Below are 18,683 nucleotides of genomic sequence, written 5' to 3'. Positions count from 1 at the left end.
CTAATTGCGAGGAAAATTGAGTCCCAATTGAAGATTTTCACGTATATTGTAGATTATTACACTTAAAGCTCGCTGACGATTGGTTTACTTACATAGAGCCTGTCAAACAGTAATGGAAAAGAAATGTTAATAATTATAAAGATATATCGACCGTAATGTTTTAATAATTAATTATTAAGAAATGTTAATTTATAGTATTTGCGGTTTCATTTTAATGTTGTTGTGTCGATCTTCGTGCAGAATCAATTAGTGAGTTTAGCAATATCGTCACATCATTATTCAAATTCTTCATAAAAGCAGTAGTGTTAGTCATAATTAAATTACTGCCGTTCGCCACACACGCTCTACATTAGATTTTGCCACAGCGAAAGGGTTAAAAAAGGTACTTCTAAATAATCCGAAACATCCGAATAAATAAATTTATTCGAAGTAAGTTTATTCGACGGCGAAAGATAACTTTTTTATTCGAAGTAAATTTATTCGACAGCGAAAGATAATTTTTTTATTCGATGCGTCGAATAAATTCGTGTCAAATAAAAAAATTATCTTTCGCCGTCGAATAAACTTATTTCGAATAACGAATAAACAAAAATATCTTTTATTCGAATCGTTATTTAAATAATTTTTTATTTAGATAATGCCCAACTCTGCATAAAACATGTTATTTTTCAATTTTGTATTGCTAAAATAATTAATACATATTTTGTTTTTGTAATAAACGTTTTTACATATTTGCAGGGAAATAAATAAAAATTACAATTGTACCGAGTACATACATAATTAACTGTGGGAAATATTATTGATTTTATATTACAGAAAGAATGTAGTATTAGTCTAAATTTAAATTTCCCTCGTAAAATAAACCTATGTTCATATAACTATAAGAGCGACAATATCTATTACTTTTGTTGACAAATGGCGGAACCAATCACAATCGGGGACGTTGTTCTAGGACGTCAGATTAAAGGCGGTCTTGATAAGAATCATGGTCAAATACTTTGTTGAACTGAGCACAGTGTATATCATATATACATACATAGCACACGTATGTATGTACATACATTGTGTACAGTTGTTTAGCGGAAAAAGAAACGTATGATCGACTGAAATTTGGTGAAATAATTGCACAGAAATATTTTTAAATCAATCCACGTTAAAAGATTATAATAATTGCATGTAATTCCGAAATGATTCAGGTAACGATTCATTATTGTCTGCATTTAAAAAACAATGATTCCTTGGATGTGCTGACGAGAATTCCTAATTTAAACGTAAAATTGGGTTACAGGAATAAGATGTTCGTTTTTTAAACTTGTACGTATTGTCTTTTAAACATTTAGTACGTTTATTTTAAACTTAACTATAAAAATAGTAACTGTAAAAAAAAAATACTAACTGTTGCACATTTTCGTGTAAACATAATAAAAAAAACCATAACACGTCATGTAAGATTAGAAATGCATTTGTATAATGTTTATGAATTTAATATGAAATTGACCTATTTAGAAACAAAATATATAGTGTTAGAAGTGCATACAGACACAGTGATAATACCTACTTTTGCTTTGTTTACATTATACACATTAATATTTTGTCTAATTAGGATTTGATGACTTTGGATAAGGTGGCATGACATTGTTACTTTTGTACATTTTCCAATGTAATTAATCTAGTATGTCTAACATGTTTAGTACTTACAGAATATTTAATATTTTGCTATATATCAAATAGACCACATTACTCACTATGATCTTTATGTGCTATTGAAATGTATAATGAAGACATATATCGATACGTTAACTATATTGCATATTTGCATCTCTATATTCTGTAGTCTATAGTTTTTAGGTTCAAAGGATGTTTGGTAATAAATATAAAGATAATTTTGTGAATTCTGTATTTAATTAACGGTTCCTACAAAAATTTCACAATTTGTAAATCTGATTGGTTATGTATAGTTACAAAAAGCAAAAATGCATACTAAATGAATACTAAATATAATAGATTACAACAAAGTATTTTATATTAAATATTTTTAGAAATGTCACAGTGGAAGAGGATAGTTCTATATTAACAACAGTACAGTTTCATTAACATGATTAATGAATATAGCTAGAATTCTTTATTCCATATTTATTAACATTTATGTATCTTGTTTATTGGGTATTAATGGTTATGGACTAGGTTTATAGAAAAACCATTGTTGTTTTTCTTCACATCTTTTCATATATCATCATTAAGTTTTAACTATGCATCTGAACATTCCTTTCACAATGCTCAGTGTTAATTATGCATCCAACATCTCACGTATATCTCCTAGTTTTAATGTATAAATATTATTCACTTATATAATAACTTAGTGTTAATGCATAGGACAAAATTGTTTAGATTGTTGATCTTGACAACATATTTCAATGTCATAAAAATCAAAGTTGTGAACCATTTTTTAAAGAATTATCATTAATTCCTCTTCTATTAATTTTTTGGTTTACTTTGGGTTTGATTTTTAATTTGGTTGCCTGATGGTCACTGTCAGGCAACTGACCAGCAGTTGAATGAATTTGGAAAATTAGTAAATTACATGTTTATTGATAACATTAATGAAGGTGTACATTCACTAATAAAAGTTCATGTTTATTGACTTTTCACTTCCACTGTAACATGTACATTATAATGTTATTATTAGGACAAAGAACATAATATGTAAGTATTGATATTGTTTTTAGGAATTTATACAGTGAAATATAATTTCATTATTGGTTTCTGAAGCTACAATGTGAAAATATATAACACTTAATGTAAACACGTTTTGAAGAGTGGAAATAATTTTTGCAGTAAATATGTCGTCAGTCAAGTAAGCATTTACAATATAAAAAATATTCTGTTTACTGGATTAACACATTTTTTGTTTTACAGAAGATGTAATAAAAAGTTTGAAACTAAAGAGTCTGATGACTCTAGTTCACATGAAACAGATTCTACAGAATTACAAAAGAAAACAAAAAAGAAGGCAAAGTATAGCAGAAAAAAGTCAAATCAAGACAATGAAAGCATAAGTAATTCAGTGGAGGATGATAACAGCACAAGTAATAAAAGTAATAAATCGCAGCTGCTGCAAAAGGAAAGTGGAATTAGATCATCATTTTCCAAACATAAAAGTGACACAAAGTACAAGAAAAGTTATAATGTAAGGAAGGGAAACAATAAAAATAAAGAATCAGAATGCAGTGACTCAGAAGTTGAGGAACATGAGAAAAGTACTGAAAAAAGAAAAAAAGGACATACTTCTTCCAAATTAGTTTCAAAAAGCTTTAGCGGTTTATTTCAAGAAGAGACTGATTCTAGTTCTGGTAAAGAATTTCAGGTAACAAAATTCTCTCGTGATGGATCCAAAATAATGAAAAAGTTATCTGAAATTAAGGGGGATTACACAAAGTCCAATTTAGCATCTACAAAAAGTGCAGAAAGAAAAGATTTGATTAGTAAAAAACAATGTTTACGTTTCAAATCTAGTGTTACTAAAATCTTCCATAAATTTAAAGAAGTTTGTTCAGAATATGAATTACGAATGGAAAGTGTAAAATGGAAACATTTTAAGAAAGATTTGATATATCAAGAATCTGCAAAAAATATAATAAATAAATCAAAAGATGTAATTAGTAAACTTAAAATGGAACTTGATGCACAAGAAAAAGAGTTAGTAAATTTCTACAAACAATGGTATCAAGAATGTAATTTAGAAAATGATGAAGATAGTTCCTCTAGTGAAAATGAAACATTGCAAATAATGGGTTCTAAAGAAAAACCTGATGAGTTAAAAAATAAAGATTCCTCACAAAAAGAAAATGTAGTTTCAGAATGTGATAATGAAGAAATATTCTCTGAGAATGAGTCTGATGCAAGAAAGAAAGAAGGTAAACATTCTGTTCCTAAGAGTTCATTAATAAACTGCGCGGATAGTACTGAGAATGTGTTATCGTCAGACGATGGGATTGCTTCTCCTATTTTAGGAAATAACAAGAAAAAAAAATCCGAAAAATTGTGTGTAAAGAGTAAGTTGGAAATGATGAATGCATCTAAGAAAAATTCCACAGAATTTTTAGGATCTGAAGATGAACAGATAAATAGTTCTGTGAAAGATATATTCGAAGAAACGACAACAGAAAATACAGACGCTGTTAATTCTTTAACAGCAAATGAAAATGAAACTGATAGACAAAATATAGAAGAAAAATCGGAGACGATTAATAACGAAGCAGAAATTGAAAAACGTGATTCCAACGAAGATGAAACGTTAACAAAAAGTAGGGAAGAAAATGTAGAATCTACTAACGACGATTTAAGTACAGAAGTAGCAAAAAGCATGATATCTGAATCATTGTCTTCACAAGATAATACTGAATATACTACATCACTTCAGAATGAAAGGTCAGAAAATAATTCATTAAATGAGCTCAATGAGGAGAAAGCCAAGAGAGCATTATTGGAATCTGATTCAGAATCATTCTTAAATGAAGAATCTTCTTCTGAAAAATCTAATAGAGCTTCTATAGAAGATAATTTACAAAAAAAATGTGCAACACAGTTTGAAAAAATAAAGTCTCATACTGAAGAAGAAAATAAAACAAAAACTGATTCAACTCACAAAGACAATCCATCGAACAAAGAAAATGAAACTGACAAAGAACAGATCTCTGTTAAACGAACTCCTCTTGACTTAGATTCAGATAATTCTCTAAATTCTTTTACAAGGGATACTTCTGACAAAAAACAATCTGAATCTGACAATAGTGATGATATGCGTGCAAAGGCAAAATTATTAGTTTCTTTTAACAGTGAAAGCTCTAATTCTGATGATGAAGATGAATTGCGAATCACAACAGATCTCTCTTCAAACAAACAAAACCGAAAAGACAGTCGTAAAAAGGATACCTTAAAAGATGATGATGTTGAATCTGATCTTAGTATAGGTGAAAAAGTAAGGAGAAGGCGAAGAAACATAAATAAAAAATATGATTTTGAAACCGAGAAAAAACTTAAAATGAAATGTCAGGTTGTTCTTGAACGATTACCTGAAAAGAGTCTTGAAAAGTATAAGAATGCATTATCCAAGTCGCGACAATATTTGCTAGATAAAGAGGTCGACAGGTATATACTATATAAACCCATTCTAAATTTTTATTTTTTCAAAACTGAAAAATTACAATGTATTCGTTGTTTGAAAATATATCATATATTACTTTTTATAAATACAGTTTTTTTTTATAATTATTTTCCATAAACTTTAATTGAATCATTTTTCGCAGTCTTATCAATGTAGACAGACTTAACAAAAACTGCAACACAGCAAGTGATACAATTCGAAATTGTTCATCTAAAAAGAAGGGTAAAGCAGCAAAAGAAGTGGAAGACTCTCTACTGGATCATTTGAAAAAAGTCGAAAATGGAGAATTCAACGAGAATCCACAAGATGATTCAGGTTCTGAGAACAATGCTCTAATTATAAAACCACAATCTGTTTTCATGTCGAAGGAAGCGTTAATGAAGGAAGCAGATAAGGTTGCAAAAAATATGCTTTTATATTCTGATTCAGATATTGGTAACTATTCTAGATTGTTGTTCTGTAATCTCTTTGAAGTTATATTCTAAATATAAATTAAAGTTTACTTTGCTACAATGTAGGAGAACAAAAGGATGATTCAGATGCTAATGATAGTGAAAAAGAAAAAGATAAAGTAAAAGAAAAAAGAAAGAAAATGTCACCAAAAAAAGAAAGTACGGATTCGACAACTAATAAGGTAAATAAAAATTTTTTCAAGATTTTATACAGAAATATTAATTTGTTTGAATTTAATTAGGATGACAATGAACAGGAGAAAAGTGCATGGAGAAGACACGCGTTATTGACAATGAAGATTTCTTCGGATTCAGACTCTGATGTTGATGGGAAAAAATTGGATAAAAAACGGAAAGAGCTACGAGAGGAAAATAATATGTGGGTTACTTAACTTGGCTCTTACTTATAGCGATAATATATCGAATACACTATAATATTTTAACGTTAAATAGAGAAAATTTGGCTGACAAGGAGAAATCTGTTAAGCATAAAAGAAGAATTCGTAGAAAAATTTTGGACTCTGATTCAGATGTACAAATAACGAATGCAAATTCCAATTCTGATAGTTCTTTAATGTCAGACAATGATAAATCTTCGAATTCTTCGATAGGAAAGACGAAATCGCGTAAACGTAAAACACGCAAATCTTCCGATTCAGATTCTTCACTACCACAAAAAAGGTAGGTTTTTACTATGGAATATGTATAAAAAATTATACTCCACTAAAATTTTATTTCACATCATGGTTTTATGTTTATTTTTTAAAATCTATCTTCATATTTTTAGATCAAAACAAAAGAGGAAACGTATTAAAAATATGGACACCGACAGTGATAGTAGTAGTAATAACGACAAAATTACAAGTTCTCAAGGAACACCTGGAAAGAAGGGTCGTAAAAATATACGAAGAGTCATAAAAGACAAGCAAGTTGCAGATGATACAAAACAAGCTGCAAAGGAAGAGGAAGAAAGACTTAAACGTATTGCTGAACGACAAAAATTGGTATATATTTTTAACACGATTTTAATTAATTTAAAGTTTAGTTAAAGTTACTAAACAAGATTATTTGTTTTTCTTTTTTAACGTAGTACAATGAAATGTACGAAGCACGATTGGCTGGAGAAGAAAAAGTAGAAAAATTAGTGTTAGACTTTGATCCGGAAACAAAAGATGAACTTTTAAGCGTTCATCCAAATTTGGTGAAGCGTTTAAAACCCCATCAAGCCAAGGGAATCAAATTTATGTGGGATTCTTGTTTTGAATCTCTCGAAAGAATAACATCTTCCTCTGGATCTGGATGTATAATTGCACATTGTATGGGATTAGGAAAAACTCTCCAAGTAATTACTCTAATACATACGCTTTTAACATATGAGAAAACTGGTGTTAGAACAATTATGATCGTGTGTCCTTTAAGTACTGTACTTAATTGGGTAAACGAATTTAATTTATGGTTGAAAGATATTGAAAATTATGATGACATTGAAATTTATGAGTTAACTAAGTAAGTTCCACTGATACAAATTAAAGTTAATATAAATTTATGCATATATGTACATGTATATATATTGATTAATTTGTTAAAGATTAAAAAAAAATATAGAACGAAAATACCAATTAGAGAGTTGGCAGAGAACTGGTGGTGTACTTATTATCGGTTATGAGATGTTCAGAAATCTTACTGGTACCAATAATAAAATGCGGAAGAAAATGAAGGAAGATATTTTACAATATTTGGTGGATCCTGGTCCAGATTTGATAGTTTGCGACGAGGGCCATTTGCTGAAAAACGAAGACACAGCTCTTAGTAAATCTATGAAACGCATTAAGACATTGCGGAGAATCGTACTTACGGGAACGCCATTACAAAATAATTTAATAGAATGTAAATATCGTACAATTATATATGTATATTAGTGGATTAGTATAAAGTTAAATGTTTGATAGTTTTGTATTTAAATACTTTTAAATTTTGTATTACAGATCATTGTATGGTACAATTCGTGAAACCGAGTCTTCTAGGAACAAGGAAAGAATTTTTAAACAGATTCGTGAATCCTATAACTAATGGCCAGTTTGATGATTCTACTGAATATGATGTTAAGCTTATGAAAAAACGTGCTTATGTTTTACACAAAATGTTAAAAGGATGTGTACAAAGGTTTGATTATTCTGTACTGATGCCCTTCTTACCGCCAAAACAGGAATACGTAATCTTCGTGAGACTAACAGATGTACAAATCAAAATGTATCAATACTATTTGGATAATTTTGCAAGGTATAATTTATGTTATATCTAATAATAATATATAATTTCTTGTAGTGTAATTTTCAATCTCAATGTAATTTTGATATATTTTTTATTTTTACAAATGATTAAGGAATATCTAGATATAGTATATATTTTTTTAAACAGGAATATGTATATTACAATAATTTAATTAAAGCTTCTTGAGCTGTTTCTTCGTTATTCATATTGTTATATTTTTTTTCTAGGCGACTGCGTTCTGCAAGCGGATCCCTTTTTGCAGATTTTCAAGCATTACAAAGAATATGGACACACCCTCTAGTTTTACGTTTAAATGCGGAGAAGATAGAAAAGATGAATGAAAGAAAATTGTCTTGTAGTGAGTCTGAAGGTTCCTTAAAGGATTTTATTAATGATAATTCTGATACTGACACTGAAAGTACTGCAAGCAGTAGTGCAAGCGATAGTGATGGGGTTAAAAGTATTAAATCTACTGTTGCATCAACGAGATCCACAAGAAGAAATAATAATACTGGTATGATTTAAAAATTTTATTAATGTGTAATTTAATAGTTATTTACTAAACAAAGTAATATCTAAAGTATATAAATCGATTATACTATTTGCATGTGTTAGATGTTGACGTGATTCCAAAAACAGAAGAAATTGAAAAGAAAGAAGAGGAGTGGTGGACACAGTTTATTGAGCCTGAACATTTCGAAGATATGAAAGTTTCCGCTAAATTGGTGCTTCTCTTTGGTATTTTAAAAGAATGTGAACAGATTGGCGACAAAGTGTATGTTTTTCCTATGACGATAATTTTAATTTAGGAATTTACGTTTGTAATAATTGTAATTATTTTTTAGATTGGTATTTTCACAATCTTTGTACTCTTTGACTTTGATCGAGCAGTTCCTTGAGAAAATTGATAACGACACACAGGAAGGTACAAGTTCGGAATACATTGAAGGACATAGTGGTAGTTGGTCATTGGGTTTAGATTATTTCCGATTAGATGGTCAAACATCACCTGAGAATAGAAGCATTTGGTGTAAAATATTTAATGAACCATCGAATAGTAGAGCAAGATTATTTTTGATATCGACACGTGCAGGTGGACTAGGAATTAATTTAACTGCTGCAAATCGTGTTATCATTTTTGATGCTAGTTGGAATCCTTCTCATGATGTACAAAGTATATTTCGTGTATATAGGTATGTTTTATTGGATTTCTGAGAAAGATTTATTTATTGTAGCAAATTTCGCTAAGATTTTCACGTATTTTGTAGATTTGGTCAGAAGAAGCCGTGCTACGTTTACCGATTTTTAGCAGCAGGTACAATGGAGGAAAAGATATATAATCGACAAGTGACAAAGTTATCACTTGCCTGTAGAGTTGTTGATGAACAACAAATCGAACGTCATTATAGTAATAATGACTTGAGTGAGTTGTATAAATTTGATTTATACACGAATGTGCAGGGAGAAAGACCAACGTTAAATTTGCCAAAAGATAGACTGTTAGCAGAAATATTTTTAAAGTATAAGAATTTAGTAGAAAACTATCATGAACACGATTCCCTTTTGGAAAATAAGGTAAATACATAGCATGTTTGTAATATTTCTCACAAATTTTTCTTACTAGAATAAATCAACTGTTTTTTCATATTTATCTTATATAGGCTGAAGAAGAATTAAATGAAGAAGAGAGGAAACAAGCGTGGTTAGAATATGAGGAGGAAAAGAAGGGACCCCGAATGCAACCGTATCAGATGATACCTAATTTAGCGCCTAATGTACAATTAAACCAATTTAACTTACCATCACAATTATTAAACATTAACACAGATTTTGAAAAACTTAAGGAACTTATTCGTAAAGATGTAAGCATGCATCTTGTAACTACTATAGTTTTAAGTTAGATACTTTATACTAGTTCAGTATCTTATCATGATTTAAATTACAGTATCCTAATGCAACGCCAGAGCAACAACAATTAATGACAACTCGAGCCTTAGCGGATATGTATAGGTACCTGGAGCAACAAACTTTTCATAATGCTACAAATAGAGTTATTAACCAGGTATTTTGAAGCCAATATAATTTGTAATCCTTTTTTATGAAGATATAATTAAAATTTTTATAAATATCAGAATACAAGTATGGGTATAAGGCCGACAATACTGCCGAGGATGCAGATACCAAATTTGGTTCGAATGCCTCATGTAATACAAAATACTAATAATCTAAGTGGGCAAATAAGGAATGAGCGACCATTTACTTTTACGAATCCTGACCCAAGGTCCGGAAATGGCGAGGACGATGATATTGTCGAGGTATTTTTCAAATCGACTTTATTTTAAAAAATTATAAAAAATTTTTTTTTTTTAAATATAAATAAAACAATTACTCCGTAATTTTAGGTCTCTCCTACAGTGACAGACAGGAGTAAAAACAAAGAAGAGTGAATATTGTAAAAAGGATAAATGTTATCTGCTATTTAATATTCAGAGACTGCTAGATTTGTTTCGTGCTACATGTTTATATCATAAGTATATTGAGGTATTTATACCCCAACTTAACGAAATCATTATAGTTGATTAAGGTAATACTTTTGTATGCATATTTATCAGTATCAGTATTGATATAATATAGTACTATACATTTTAGTAATAGCATTTTTTTTAATAATTATGCGTTTATATTAAATATACATATATTTATATTGTCAAGAGTTGTATATCTACAAATATATAACTATACTATAGTAAATCACTACACTGTATAGTATATATTTTTATACTAAAGAAATTGAATTATGATTTAAAAGTTTAGGTTTTCAGGTAAAGCATTTCTCCAACCACGTTGTAACAAGGTTTTCAATTCCTGTTTTATTTTGATATATTTCTGAATATTTGCCAAGTTTTGATATTCGATCTTGTCAATCTCATGATCGTACAATTCTTCTGCAAGAATATTGGCCCAATCTGGCTCTTTTCTTTCAGGTGTAAATGCTAACCAAGCTGTATAACGATACCTTTCTGTTCTTAAGGTATATCCCATTGCTTTAATCTCTTCCAAACGTGGTTCATCACTATTTGGATTCATAGAAGGTTCAATACTTGGTCGTGGATATTGTCCAATTGCTGCCTTTTTCCATGATAGTGACTGTAAATTATTAAATATAGAACACTTTAAATTAAACTTTTTATGTAACATGGTAAAATTCTTTGATCACATGTTACTGTGAGAATTAACCAGAAACAATTTGATTTTTAATCACTGTTACCTCTTTATTTAAAACAGCTTTTATAAGTGGTAGAAGAGTAATTCCTTCGCTACAAGTAGCTTCCATGTGTAAAATATTTTGTTCTATTTGTAGACTTTTCTTTTCTTGTTCTTGTCGACAAATAGGTATTGAAATGTTTGCTAAATCTGCAATAGTTGGAAAAATATCAACTAGTTCAACCATAGAATCTATAATTATTTGGTTTCTCCGTGGCTTAAATATATTATTTTTTTGTGAAAAATCGTTTCTTCTTTGACCACTTTCTCCAAGATATCGCTTTTCTAAATCATAAACATTTCTTTGATCTTGTGTATACTTTTTCATTTCTTGTAATTCATTTTTGAGACATCCTGCAATAATTTTTTTTAATATTTAAATTCTAAATTCTTTGAAACGACTTTGTAATATTTGTTTACGTACCATGTCGCACTAATTCTTCGTTTTTAATTTGTACATGACTTAAGAGGCATTTTCTCAGATTTTCTCGATACGTGGCTTCAAGTTTGTGAACAAATTTAATATCTTCTAAAGTTTTAAATGTTAGTCCTGGAATTGATATCATTAAAGGTACTTTTAAAGCAACATCAAAATTACTATATTTTGCCCATATTCCATGTTCTCCTAATGACCATCCTGTTTAAGCGTTAATTAATTTAAAAATCTTTTCAAAAATTTGGAACATATTTAATTAATTTCAAAACATTTTTCTAAATCTCTTGATTTACCATGATCAGACATGAATATTATGGTAGTATTTTCTCTAATTGAATGTATCTTCAAATAATTTATTAATTTACCAACTAAGTCGTCGATATATGTTACAGCAGCATAATATGATTGAATAATTAATCTGGCAAAACTTTCTGGAAACCAAAAATATGTATAATACAAGTGTTCAACTATTCTATAGAAGTAAATTACTTTTTAGACATTATTTTCGTTATACTTGGTATTTTTTCCCATGGAAACCTGAGATTTAACGCTTGAACATCGTTTCTTTTTCTCAGATCTATCCAAGGATTATAAGCAACACTACTAACATTCTCTGGCCATTTGTATGGCTCGGGTACATTAAATTTATGCAGTGGATGATATTCTGTAAAATATTTTTTCAAAAAATTACAATTGCATTCTTACTATTATTAAGTATAAAACTAATAATAATAAAAATTTACTTAAATACTTTTCAGGATATTTAAACGGTATATGTGGCTTTTGAAATCCAACCGCCAAAAAAAAAGGATTAGAATTCTTTGCATGTTGTCGTAAAAAACGTTTAGCTTCTTTCAATATCTCTATGTCGGGTAATGTTTTATTAGGCATTGACGAAATTTTGACTGGACATACCTAAAAATAATCGTTTAATTTTTTCGTAGGTACGAAATATTAACATTTATCATCTACAGAAAAATGTACTATTCAAATATTACAAGATTTTGTGAAGGAGGCATTCTGCTATTTGTTTGACAAACTGGAGCATCTTTATATCTTTCTGTAAATGGATGATAAGGTACTTCCGTCCACGAATAAGGGCTATCATCGGAATTGTTTGAACTAATACCTGTAAAATATTTCACAAAAATGTATATATTTGAATATACATGTACTTTATAGCATCAGTACCTGGATGGAAGACTTTTCCTATAGATCTAGTAGTATATCCATTATCCTTAAAATGTTGAGGTAATGTTGTAAAATTACCGACATCCGTTCGCCAGTAACTATAAAAATCATAAAGTCTAAGCGTATCCGGTCTCCTACTTGTTAAAAAAGAATTTCTACTTGGGGCACATAAAGCTTGCTAAAAAAAGGAACATTGATTTGCTTCCTAATTGACTAAATGTAAAAAGGCTACTGACTTTCATTGCATTTGTTTTTGCGTACTTTATACAATTTTTCTATAAAGCTAAATTAAAAGTTTGGCGCTAACCTGGGCATACGCTTGAGAAAATATGGCAGCCTCCTCTGCTAATTGATCTATATGCGGTGTATGGGCTTTTTCATCGCCGTAACATCCTAAACTTGGCCTTAAATCATCAACAATTATTAGAAGAAAATTTTGTTTTCGCGCTAAACAGCAAATAATCATAGTTATCAAATAAAACACGAAAATCATATTTGATAATAGAGTGCTGTGTCCAAATAGAAATACAAGTTCAGATATTGTTACAAGTAAATATCTGTCCCCACTACTCTATAGTACGTTGCATTGGCAGCAATATCTTTGTATACTGCCTCCCGATGTACTGGGTGTTTGATAACAGATGTCAGAAATTTTAAAAAGTGATTGTACATGTTAAATTAAGTTGAAAATTAACAATAACGAAATTGCGTTTCAGACTTTGTTTCTGATTTATTAATTGTGAAAAATACCTAAAATGCGCGTGAATTATGTCTGACTTGGAACTTATTCCACTGTTGGCGTACATTAGCCAGCTCAGACGAATCAGTAGAATTGGTCCTCAAGTCAGACACACTTCATGCGTACTACAGGAATTTTCTCACCAATTAATAATTTGGAAACGAAGCTCCAAACGCAATTTTATCTATGTTCATTTTTATCTTATTTTAATGTGTAGAATCATCCTTTACAATTTCTGCCAGCTGTAATCGAACAAATAAAAAAAATTCATCTTACTTAATGGAATATTTTATATTGGTACTAAATCTTTTCAACTCACTATTGCACTTTATTTTCCAATCTACAGACATACAAATAAAAATGCTATATAATACTTACAATTCTACAGTATTTAGTATAGTAACTACAACGATGTATATAATATAAATTACATCAAAATGATACAATAATATAAAATAGTAAAAATTAGTCTGGAAAGTCAAGAGTTTTATATGACATATGGATAACTTACTGTAGCAAATTTTTCTTTTTTTTTTACGCTTTATTCTTACATTTCTGTTTGCATTTACGATTGTATTTAAATATTTAATCGCGACTTTTTGAATTTGTCTGAGTTGCTTTTCACACTTTTAAGACAACTATGAGTAATTTTTTTGGTTTAAATATTGTAAACGAATTAGTCTAATACTCTTATTAAATAGTATCATGATGTGAACAAAATATTTCAAATATAACTTTTGAGTAAGTTATATTTCAAAATACTGGATTCTATATTTATATATCGTTTTTTTAAAAAACTGGTACTTCTTTTGTTACATTCGTAATAAATTTTAAAGATCATACTGTTATTTCATTTATGTAAGCATAGAAGTTACAGAAAAATGACTCACATAGTCGTTGGAGTGTTGTCTCTCCATTTAACATTTTTATACTCGATAAAAGAACAATATTAAGTCTGTACGATGTGAACTGATTCAGAGAGCATGCAGTAAGATCTATATATCATTGAAAAGATCTCGTCAAAACGAATCAATTTATACAGTATTACCTTGATACGAGTTTAATTTCCAGCTCACGATAAAAGTCCATCACTATCCTTGTTCTTTGATTGCAGTTTGCTGCAACGACGTTACAAGCCATAAATTTCGCTCGACATGGTGAAGTAGCGGTAGCGCCTTTGTAATAGAAGTTAAATTACGACATTTTTCTTTCACTTTGCGGCACTAGTGTTCTTTGTCTGCATTTGAAACGAACGAAAGATCTTCCGATTTCATTAATTCTCACTCATCTCTTTCTCTCTATTTCATCTTCTTCTACAAAACCAGGCAATAGACAGCTCACAATATAGATTCACCTTGTTTCCCAAGCTGAGGACTTGATTCGAGGTAATACTGTGGTATTTTTAGCTCCAAAATCAGATGGAAATGTAAAAAATGGTCTTAAAATTCGTTTGTTACACTTATGTAGGAAAAGTAATGTTCGAAAATTGTACAAAATCGCCCACAGGCTTAATATGGCTCTAGAACAATAATTAAGAGGCATATTTGACAACCCAACTTGCTAAAATATAGCTTATACTTGGATTTTCCTCGAGTGTTTACCCTCAAATTAAATGGGATTTTAATATCAATTTCTCTTGTTCAAAACCACAAGATCACCAAATTTATAGCCATTTTTTGCGGTTTACATCTGATTTTTGAGTTAAAAATGGTATAAATTGATTCGTCTTGTCGAGATATTTCTAATGACATGTAAATCTTACTGCACGCTCTTTGAGTCAGTTCACACCTTTGAGACTTAGCGTTGCCCTTTATAAACATCCAAGTACTTAACGGGGGCCATTGCACTTACAATGGTAATAAAATCGTAACAAAGAATGACTAGTTAAAGATACGGAGAACAAAGGGAAGCTTAAACGGTCTAAAAGGGAAGAAACAATAATTCGTTTAATAAGTTAAACTTCTATGGCCCTGGCAAAATACTCAGCTTTATACTTCTACAATTATTTATCGTCGCGAACAAACATACTAGTTTATCCGGAATCAATCTCGAGATTCATTTTTAACAATCGACGATAATCTTTGTTCATCCGTATTTTTCGTACAATCATTTACATTAATATTATGCTTTGTCTTAAAGTCAGTCTTAAAGTTTGCTTGAGGGCTGGTAGCATCATCCTTGAATATTTCAGTATAATGAAAACTACTCCCATTTCCAGTCTTTGTATTTGTGTTAGCATTATTGCCAGAACCGTTCGAATGCACTTCACTGAAGTGCTTATACAACATTACTGTTGTACTGAATTCTTGTTCACATCCTGGAATTTTGCATCTAAAACATGTTTTTTTTAATGCTTACATTACTGTAGCAAACAAAAATCGGTAACTTGACAATTAGTTATATAATAAATAAAACATCATAAAGTATAAAGATGTAATTAGTAATCTTACCGAAATACTTCATTACTCTTAGTTCCTTGTACTAGCAGCTTTGAGTTAGCATGATTGTCCTGGTAATGTTTCCATAGACCAGTTACATTGCTCACTTGCGCTCCACAGCCAGGGATTTTGCATCTAATTGATAAATAATAAACAACAAATTAAATAATTGCCTTTTTTATGAAATTCAGTATAATAATAATTACCTGGTACTTAAACGATATGACAGAAATCACGAATTATTATGTATGTATTGAATATAGCTTATAGTCACATAGGTTTAAAAAAATACTACAAATATCTGCTAGTAGATATAAATACTCTTGAACTTACAAGAAAAAACTGACTGTTGAAGCTTTCCCTTGTTTCAATTTCATTAATGATTTACTAGAATTTGAATTAATTGTATTGGCTACAAGTTTATGACTTTCTTGATGATGACGATAATGGGATATGTATTTGTATTTTCTCCCACAGCCATTTATCTCACACTTGTAAATTTCTTGTTTGTATCTAGACATACGCTGTTTTTTTGGAGTATATTCTTCATCATCTGAACAGTTACTGTTTGTTTCTATAGTATATTCTTCATTTTTCGACGTATCACAATCGAGATCATTTCTAAAAATTCTTTCAAGATTATCCAACTCTATTCTATGTTCTTGATTTCTTGAATTCATATTATATAATTCATGCTTTGAATTCTTTGTGATAGTAATATCACCATTTACATAAACTACATTAATTTTTTCTTGGGAATGTTCTACTTGCAGTTCTGATGAACACGTTTTTGTATTGCCTTCATATTTAGATAAAAAATTCTCTGTATTTAGAATCAAGTTTTCTGTCGCACAAAATCCACCAGATTCTTTCAAAGACTCAGTAGTAGAAGCATAATCTTCTTTGTTAGAGCTATCATTTGATATGCTCTGATCATTAGAGGTATCCTTTTTATGTTGCTGCATATTTTCATTTCTAAGAATACTTTGTTCATTATTATCCATGTATTGATGCCTCTTTACTGCAAAGCTTTCGTTTGATCTTTTCTCATAGCAATCCTCTGTACTTTGCACAATTTCTTCATCCATTGCATTTTCCGAATCTTCAAAACATATTACTTCTGGTTCAGTTGGCAGTGTTGGTAACTGTCTGTGACAGCTTTCAATATGTTCCTCTAGATTACTACTAGTTGTATGTAGAGATCCACAATTTGTGTATGGACATATAAAAACATTTGTTTCATTATTATGCCATTCTTGATAGTGACGCCACATACTTCCTGGATCTGACAGTTCTTCCCCACATCCTGGCTCACGACAACTAAGTAAATCAATAAACTTATATTTATTACTAATATATATTTACTATTACCAAGGTCTACTTATCAGTTAATCCAAAAATGTTAGCATTTATCAAGTAAGTGAATCCACTTACATAAATCTAATTTTTAAAGCCTCAAGAGCTTCATGTGTTTTGTATTCATCTTGATTAGTGAATATTTTTCCACAACCTCGTTGCTTGCAGGTATATATCTCCTAAAAAAGAATGGTTCATCATTACAAAAAAAAAAAAAACTACTCATGAATATAATACACAATTTCTCTTGTATTCTGTTAATTCTATGTTCCTATATTGTGATATTATCTCTCGTACATAAGCAGCGTAAAAGAATAAACAAAGGTGTGCCACTCGTAATTTGGCAAAGGTAGATCAACGCTGTACGATTTGTTTTGAGTTAGGGGTCATTGAACCTATCAAACGGCTCCAATGGTTTTACCTTTTTCGGTGCAATTTCCTCAATGGTGCGATTCCTCGATACAAATCGGATGACACTGACTTCGGTAGGCCTGTCTGCACAGGTGTCCGTACCCTGGCCCATCCTGGGCGGAGTTCGAGGAAAATTGACTAATGACGTTGTGTTTCCTTCTTCACATAACCTGCATTCATCGACGGGAGTCCAATCAAGAATTTTCCCTATATCTTGAATGAATGGCCCATGCGTATGACCACTACCACGAATTCTGTACCTCGTTGGGCTACTTACCAACAAAATACACTCCCGTTCGTGCCAAAACACCCTTCTTTTCTCACCTCACATTATACTCATCGTCAATATGCAATACCAATCACTTGTTGTCATTTCTGTACACCCAAGCTACTGTGGCTTTTTTGTCCACCATTATACCGCGAATCGCAATTTGATGCAGTTGTTGAGAACCACTGTCGGAGGATGCGCACTTCCATTTCAACATATCGTACCCCAAGAAAATAACTCAAAAATACTTTCACAGGTCGAAAACATAATATTCTCGAAAAAAATGTAAATAAAATTCTTACTTACAAAATTGCTTAATTACTGGGTTATAAAACATACGTTAGCTAAACAGGACATAGCTAAGTAAGGGAGTCAAAAATGCGACTATACCAAATTTAACTCATGGTGAGCTGCAAACTCAGTTTGCACCTTTCAATTTTGTTTTTCGACTTGGGGGGTAGTCAAATTTAAAAATAGAAAGTCGCATTTTCCGAATTTAAATTTTGAAGCATGACAAGTTTTGAAAGAAATTAGAGGTACATTAGATTATGGAATTTTTTCAAATTTTTTAATTCATAATTTAAGACATCAAAAATAGGAATTGCAAAAAATGTCGAATTTATGTTGAAATTGTCAGAATTTATATTTACCATATTTTACCATATTTATACTTTTACAGTAAATACACATTTG

The 18,683-nt window shown here is 30.1% G+C and overlaps 3 protein-coding genes across 9 annotated transcripts; 1 reads left to right on the top strand and 2 right to left on the bottom strand.

Moving 5' to 3' along the window:
* Positions 1-1,059: 1,059 nt before the first annotated feature.
* On the top strand, positions 1,060-11,010 carry LOC143182745 (uncharacterized). 3 transcript variants are annotated; one of them, XR_013002516.1, is made up of 20 exons: positions 1,082-1,314; positions 2,727-2,854; positions 2,917-5,148; positions 5,307-5,599; positions 5,683-5,798; positions 5,859-5,995; positions 6,070-6,297; positions 6,404-6,620; positions 6,707-7,122; positions 7,205-7,503; positions 7,602-7,896; positions 8,115-8,401; positions 8,503-8,662; positions 8,733-9,080; positions 9,156-9,462; positions 9,549-9,749; positions 9,833-9,949; positions 10,020-10,202; positions 10,290-10,471; positions 10,872-11,010. XR_013002516.1 is itself a non-coding variant. In XM_076383931.1 (20 exons), the coding sequence occupies exons 3-20, from the start codon at positions 2,841-2,843 to the stop codon at positions 10,332-10,334; spliced, it is 5,895 nt and encodes a 1,964-aa protein (XP_076240046.1). In that variant the 5' UTR covers positions 1,092-1,196; positions 1,289-1,314; positions 2,727-2,840; the 3' UTR covers positions 10,335-10,429. The 3 variants fall into 3 exon arrangements, 2 of the variants coding, with proteins under 2 accessions (XP_076240045.1, XP_076240046.1); XM_076383931.1 differs by lacking the exon at positions 10,872-11,010 and having other exon boundaries at positions 1,092-1,196; positions 1,289-1,314; positions 10,290-10,429; XM_076383930.1 differs by lacking the exon at positions 10,872-11,010 and having other exon boundaries at positions 1,060-1,196; positions 10,290-10,429.
* On the bottom strand, positions 10,576-13,544 carry Ids (iduronate 2-sulfatase). Of its 5 annotated transcripts, none has more exons than XM_076383937.1 (10): positions 13,529-13,544; positions 13,086-13,182; positions 12,779-12,876; positions 12,586-12,716; positions 12,331-12,502; positions 12,102-12,251; positions 11,881-12,018; positions 11,576-11,788; positions 11,156-11,505; positions 10,576-11,034 (listed from the first exon to the last, which is right to left on the bottom strand). In XM_076383937.1, the coding sequence occupies exons 2-10, from the start codon at positions 13,091-13,093 to the stop codon at positions 10,690-10,692; spliced, it is 1,605 nt and encodes a 534-aa protein (XP_076240052.1). In that variant the 5' UTR covers positions 13,094-13,182; positions 13,529-13,544; the 3' UTR covers positions 10,576-10,689. The 5 variants fall into 5 exon arrangements, with proteins under 5 accessions (XP_076240052.1, XP_076240048.1, XP_076240049.1 ...); XM_076383935.1 differs by lacking the exon at positions 13,529-13,544 and having other exon boundaries at positions 10,732-10,832; positions 10,904-11,034; positions 12,779-12,956; positions 13,086-13,320; XM_076383933.1 differs by lacking the exon at positions 13,529-13,544 and having other exon boundaries at positions 12,779-12,956; positions 13,086-13,320.
* LOC143182747 (uncharacterized) lies at positions 13,318-18,110 on the bottom strand. Its single transcript, XM_076383938.1, has 6 exons — positions 18,000-18,110; positions 17,733-17,892; positions 17,390-17,490; positions 16,289-17,275; positions 15,968-16,090; positions 13,318-15,848 (listed from the first exon to the last, which is right to left on the bottom strand). Exons 2-6 carry the CDS (start codon positions 17,832-17,834, stop codon positions 15,560-15,562), a joined length of 1,602 nt encoding a protein of 533 aa, XP_076240053.1. The 5' UTR covers positions 17,835-17,892; positions 18,000-18,110; the 3' UTR covers positions 13,318-15,559.
* Between the last annotated feature and the right edge of the window lie 573 nt (positions 18,111-18,683).

The sequence above is a fragment of the Calliopsis andreniformis genome, chromosome 9 (genome assembly GCF_051401765.1).
Source record: "Calliopsis andreniformis isolate RMS-2024a chromosome 9, iyCalAndr_principal, whole genome shotgun sequence".
NCBI classification, from domain to species: Eukaryota; Metazoa; Arthropoda; class Insecta; order Hymenoptera; family Andrenidae; genus Calliopsis; species Calliopsis andreniformis.
The sequence above is the reverse complement of the archived record's forward strand: the minus strand, read 5'-3'. Positions and strand labels throughout refer to the sequence as shown.